The sequence below is a fragment of the Mastomys coucha genome, unplaced genomic scaffold (assembly GCF_008632895.1).
Source record: "Mastomys coucha isolate ucsf_1 unplaced genomic scaffold, UCSF_Mcou_1 pScaffold21, whole genome shotgun sequence".
NCBI lineage: Eukaryota > Metazoa > Chordata > Mammalia > Rodentia > Muridae > Mastomys > Mastomys coucha.
Genome location: NW_022196904.1, coordinates 95,697,046 through 95,701,766, shown reverse-complemented (window position 1 = coordinate 95,701,766; position 4,721 = coordinate 95,697,046). Strand labels below are relative to the sequence as shown.

Genomic DNA, 4,721 nt, shown 5'->3' with positions numbered 1-4,721 from the left:
AAGAAGAAGAAGAAGAAGAAGAAGAAGAAGAAGAAGAAGAAGAAGAAGAAGAAGAAGAAAGATAAAAAGAGTTGGAAGTGGGAAAATGGCTATGAAATGCTTGCAACAGCCTTTGCCACCATGATCTCAACAGCTTCAGTTTTCTGAACAATACCTGTATAAAGCTAGGTTTATTGCAGACTTGGGGGAAGGGTGTGGATGTTAAAAGGTCTTACTACTCTTTGCTGAGCTATTGACAGCCAATGAACTCTCAAAGAGAGACATTCAGTGTTTTAAGTTGTATAGCCAGTAGGAATCGCACTATTATCTAATAGATTCTTCCAAAACTGTGGCCTAGGCTTGTATCTCTGTGTGTAGCCAAGGCTGTAGTTCAACATGTGATCCTCCTGCCTCAGCCTCCTGAGTACTGGAATGCCTTCGTGTACCATCTAGCTCAATTCTCTCTCTCTCTCTCTCTCTCTCTCTCTCTCTCTCTCTCTCTCTCTCTCTCTCTCTCTCTCTCTCTCTGCTATATATCTTAAATATTAACAAAAAAAATCATCCTGCCATGTAGTGGTGGCACAGCCTTTAATCCCAGCAATCAGGGCAGAAGCAAGCAGGTCTCTGTGTTTGAGGCCAGCCTGGTGGGTCTACAAAGTGAATTCTAGTACAGCCAAAGCTACATGAAGAAATCTTGTCTCGAAATTCAAAGATATATATATATATATACATATATATATATATATATCTTTAGATGTTTAGATTTAAAATATTTGCAAATATACTTAAGAGAAGTTTGTATTATTATTAATTGATGATTTTTTTAAAAAAAGTAACAAATACACAAAACTCCATAGAAAATATAAAAAGTTTAAATCCTTGTTTGCAAAAATAGGTAAAGTTACACACATAAAGTATGAATCAAAATGTCTACTAAAGCAATAACAACTCTGATATGATGTTATGCCTTTTGAGTATAAATTTAAATGATGCAATTTCCAACTATTATAGAAAGATAACTACATTAAATATTAAGTGAAAAGCAAGTTTTTTCACTTTTTTATATGCCACGTCACTTAAATTTTTACATGATATGTAATTGTATGTGTCTCTGTGTATGTGTGCATTTATAATATGCATTTATTTTAAAGGCATTTCTATTATAGTGAGGATCCAATGACCACAAACAGGTATTAGCTGCTAGAAAGCAGCATAACTCATTAACTGACATTAGGGCTTCACACCTCCACTGCTGTGTTTAAATTCTAGCTTGTCTAGTCTTTCTGCTCATCCAATGGATATGAATTTAATCCCCAGTACTCACATTATCATTTCACAACTACCTGTAAACACTAGGTCAAGCTGGAACCCTCTGTGGCTTCTATGAATATTCTCATACATGTAGTACACACACACACACACACACACACACACACACAAATAAATCATCAACAAACAAATAAATATGAGTTTCAATTCTAGTATGTAGAGTTGATGTGTAGTCAACAGCAAATTAATTAGTTTTCTTTACTTAGTTTTGTTCAGTTATAAAGTAGTAACTCAACTAACCTAAATTATACTTACCTAGTAGTGTTGATATAAAGTTCATAAAATGTAAGCATTTAAAGAATTTAGGACAATAATGAATGGTTCACCATATTATATAGTGTCTTATTGTAATTGAGATTATACTTAAGCAAGGCACATGTGTTTACAGTCTTCAGAATCAGAGGCTTATGGATATCTGTGAATACAAGGCCAGACTGGTCTAAATAGTAAGTTCCAATCCAATACTTCATAGTGGGACCCTGTACCAAAGCAATAACAGTAATAACAACATCAACAATAACAGGACTATGGTCTAGGTACTGTTGCTATTGCAATGTGAGGAAAACAGTTGCGAGTGTGAAGTAAGTGAGTCTGGCTCACTGTGTTTGGCTTGAGATGAGGATTATTTTCATCAACTGCTTTCCCCTTTTGCATCCCTTTGTTTTTGTTGATCCCTTGAGAGTAGAAGTATGTTAACAGAAAAATTCTAAGTCATGGTTAAAAGCAATAAGGCAGAACTGAAGACTTCAATGTACATGTAATGACCAGCAAAGAAAGTCTGCTTTAACCAGTGTTCTCTCTGTTTTTCAAACTCTGCTTTAATATGAGTAGTTTAAAGCCTAAAAAAATCTTAAGACCACAAAACAAAACTGTAGAGCCTAACAGTAAGATCCCAGGAGTTATAAATTTGGATTAGGTGATCATTTAATTTATTAGTTTGACTATGATAAAATGTACAACTTAAACATTCCTTTCGTACAATAATCCAGAGAAATTAATTTTTCTATAAAGGTCTAAAGAAATTAATATTTCTATAAAGGTCTAAAATAAGAATCTTTCTTCCAGAGTTAAAACTAAAAGGTTAAATAACTATATTATGGACACTTGGAAAATTATTATCATGCTACAACAAAATAGTTTCTGTTCAGGGCTGGTCAATCCACAGAGAACATTTGGTTAACAGTGGGGACCCTTGGGAACTGGGATTCTAGGGTATCAGGAAAAATTGCACTTTTTTATGCTTGTGAGTATTACTTTATTTACTTTCCAATTTAGCCTATAATTTCTATCTAAAAAGATAAATTAAAATTTTGAAATTAGTGAATCTAGTAAATAAAACATGAATGTGTTGAAGACCAATTTTGACATTGAGGTAACCAAGGAAGGCACCAAAAACTAATGACTTCTGGCAATTTAACTCTCTGTTGCTATTCTGGGGACCAGAAACTGCTGACTTCTGGCAATTTAATAATTTTTTTTTTCCTATTTCAGGAACAAAGCTGATGGCTTCTGACAATTTAGTTCTTTCTCTCTCTGGGGGCTTCTGGCATGAATAAGTTAGAATCAAGACAATGTAAACCCAGAATGAAAATAGTGATAGAGTTCTACAAAAGCAGAGATATCATGGATTTGATTAGCAATAAAGTCATAAGAATCTGCTTAAGATTTAGGTCAGTCCTAAAAATAGCATTTTCCTAACCCAGAAAACTCACGTTATTAAGTAATTCACAGTAGGATGATTGGTTAGGTAGCAAAGAAATATTTCAACATAAATTTATACAGAGTAAGTATGTCAGAGACATTTAGAGACTGTGTCTACTCACTGTATATAGGCATATACATATAAACAACCCTAAACATTTTAAAGTAAGGTTGTTAATTATTTTTTCAGTTCTTGTCTTCAGACAATATCCACAAGTGAAAAATACTACATTCCCATTACATTTTATAAGAGCCTCTACTAAAAAATTCTCTCCAATTCTCTAATTCTTTAGGCTTTGCAGGAACATTCTGGCCCCTTTGACTTTCTCTTATACAGTTGTATTCTACGTAAGTGCTGTCTAAAGTTTTCTCCTCAACTGATGGGTTAGATTTGTCCATTAGTTTTGTATTGTCTATAAAAAGACAATGCAAACATTTCTTAATACGGTTTTAAGAGTATGTTTAGTTTTTTTACATGATTCTAGGCTGCACTACTATTTTAGGATTCTGAAACATATATAATTTAATGATACAATTTAAATTTCAAGATCCCCTAGCACACGCTCACAGTTTAATAGAAATGATTTGAGTAAAAACACAAAGAAGCTCATGCTAGCACTATCACATTTACTCACTGATTCCAAGGGAACTGTATTTAAGAAGAGGAGCAATCTGATTCATAGGATGGAAAAGGCTTGACTTTCAGACATCAGCATTGATTGCCAGTTATGCAGAACTAATAGATTGTCAGCCATATCACAGAGAAGAATGGAAGTTCAGTTTGTTCAATATCAGGGACAGGGCTGCAGCCTGTTCACCAACATCAGCAGACATACAGCCTCTCTGATCATCAGGGAAGCTGGATTTCCTCCCTGTGTTTCTAGGAACAGAGCTTCAAGTACACATCCCTGTCTTCTTTCAATGACCAAATTCAAATAGTGAAAGAAAGAGGCACACTGAATCAAGGAGGCAGAGGATAACATAGAGCTTAGCTTCCAGAGCCACGGACAGACAGTGGCTATCCACAGTCCTTGTACTCACTCTGGTACCTTTAATCAAGACTTAACCATCCCCAGAGAAGCTCCAGAACAGGGTTTATGAAGACCACTTTTTCTCTCCAGAGACCCATGGGAATAGCAGTGCAAATGAAAGCCTTTTACTGTGTGAAAAGAATCACAGTTCAGACTGATTGAAGAACTCACCCTTTAGAATCTTCCCCACTCTCACCTGGAGCACTGGAAGGAGCAATAGGTGTAAACACAGAGCAGTGAGCCTAATGATGGAGTAAAAAATAAAGGAAAATGTGGTTTCTGTAGCCTGGGGGTTCTTTTCCTAATAAACAAACTCCATGGACATCTCCCAAACATGCTGAAGCTGGGGTATCATCTGGGTTTTGAGTCCTATTTGGTCCTGATACAAAGAGTGCTGATGTATGACCGGATCCAATCCCAAATCTACTGAAAAGCTACTGCCTTGGGTCTGGAAGAGTTTCATACAGGAAGCCTTCAAATCTGAGGGCATAGAGTTGTTCTAAATAAGAGTGCTCTCTAGAGTAATCAGAGTGGTTAACTTGAAAAATCTACAGTAAGGGAACACTTGGGCATTAAAAATTATAATCTCTTGGGGCTGAAGAGATGGCTCAGAAGCTAAGAGGATTGACTCCTCATGATCATCTATATTGGGATCTGATGCCCTCTTCTGGCATGTCAGTG

At 35.6% G+C, this 4,721-nt stretch overlaps 1 protein-coding gene across 1 annotated transcript in view; it reads right to left on the bottom strand.

Annotated features, from left to right (window-relative positions):
- LOC116100802 (olfactory receptor 2D3-like) overlaps positions 1-4,441 on the bottom strand; it is a 6,759-nt gene extending 2,318 nt beyond the window's left edge. The window contains exon 1 of the mRNA XM_031384535.1: positions 4,237-4,441. Coding sequence (XP_031240395.1) covers positions 4,237-4,376 — 140 coding nt within the window. The 5' untranslated portion in view covers positions 4,377-4,441. The remainder of the gene's footprint in view (positions 1-4,236) is intronic.
- Between the last annotated feature and the right edge of the window lie 280 nt (positions 4,442-4,721).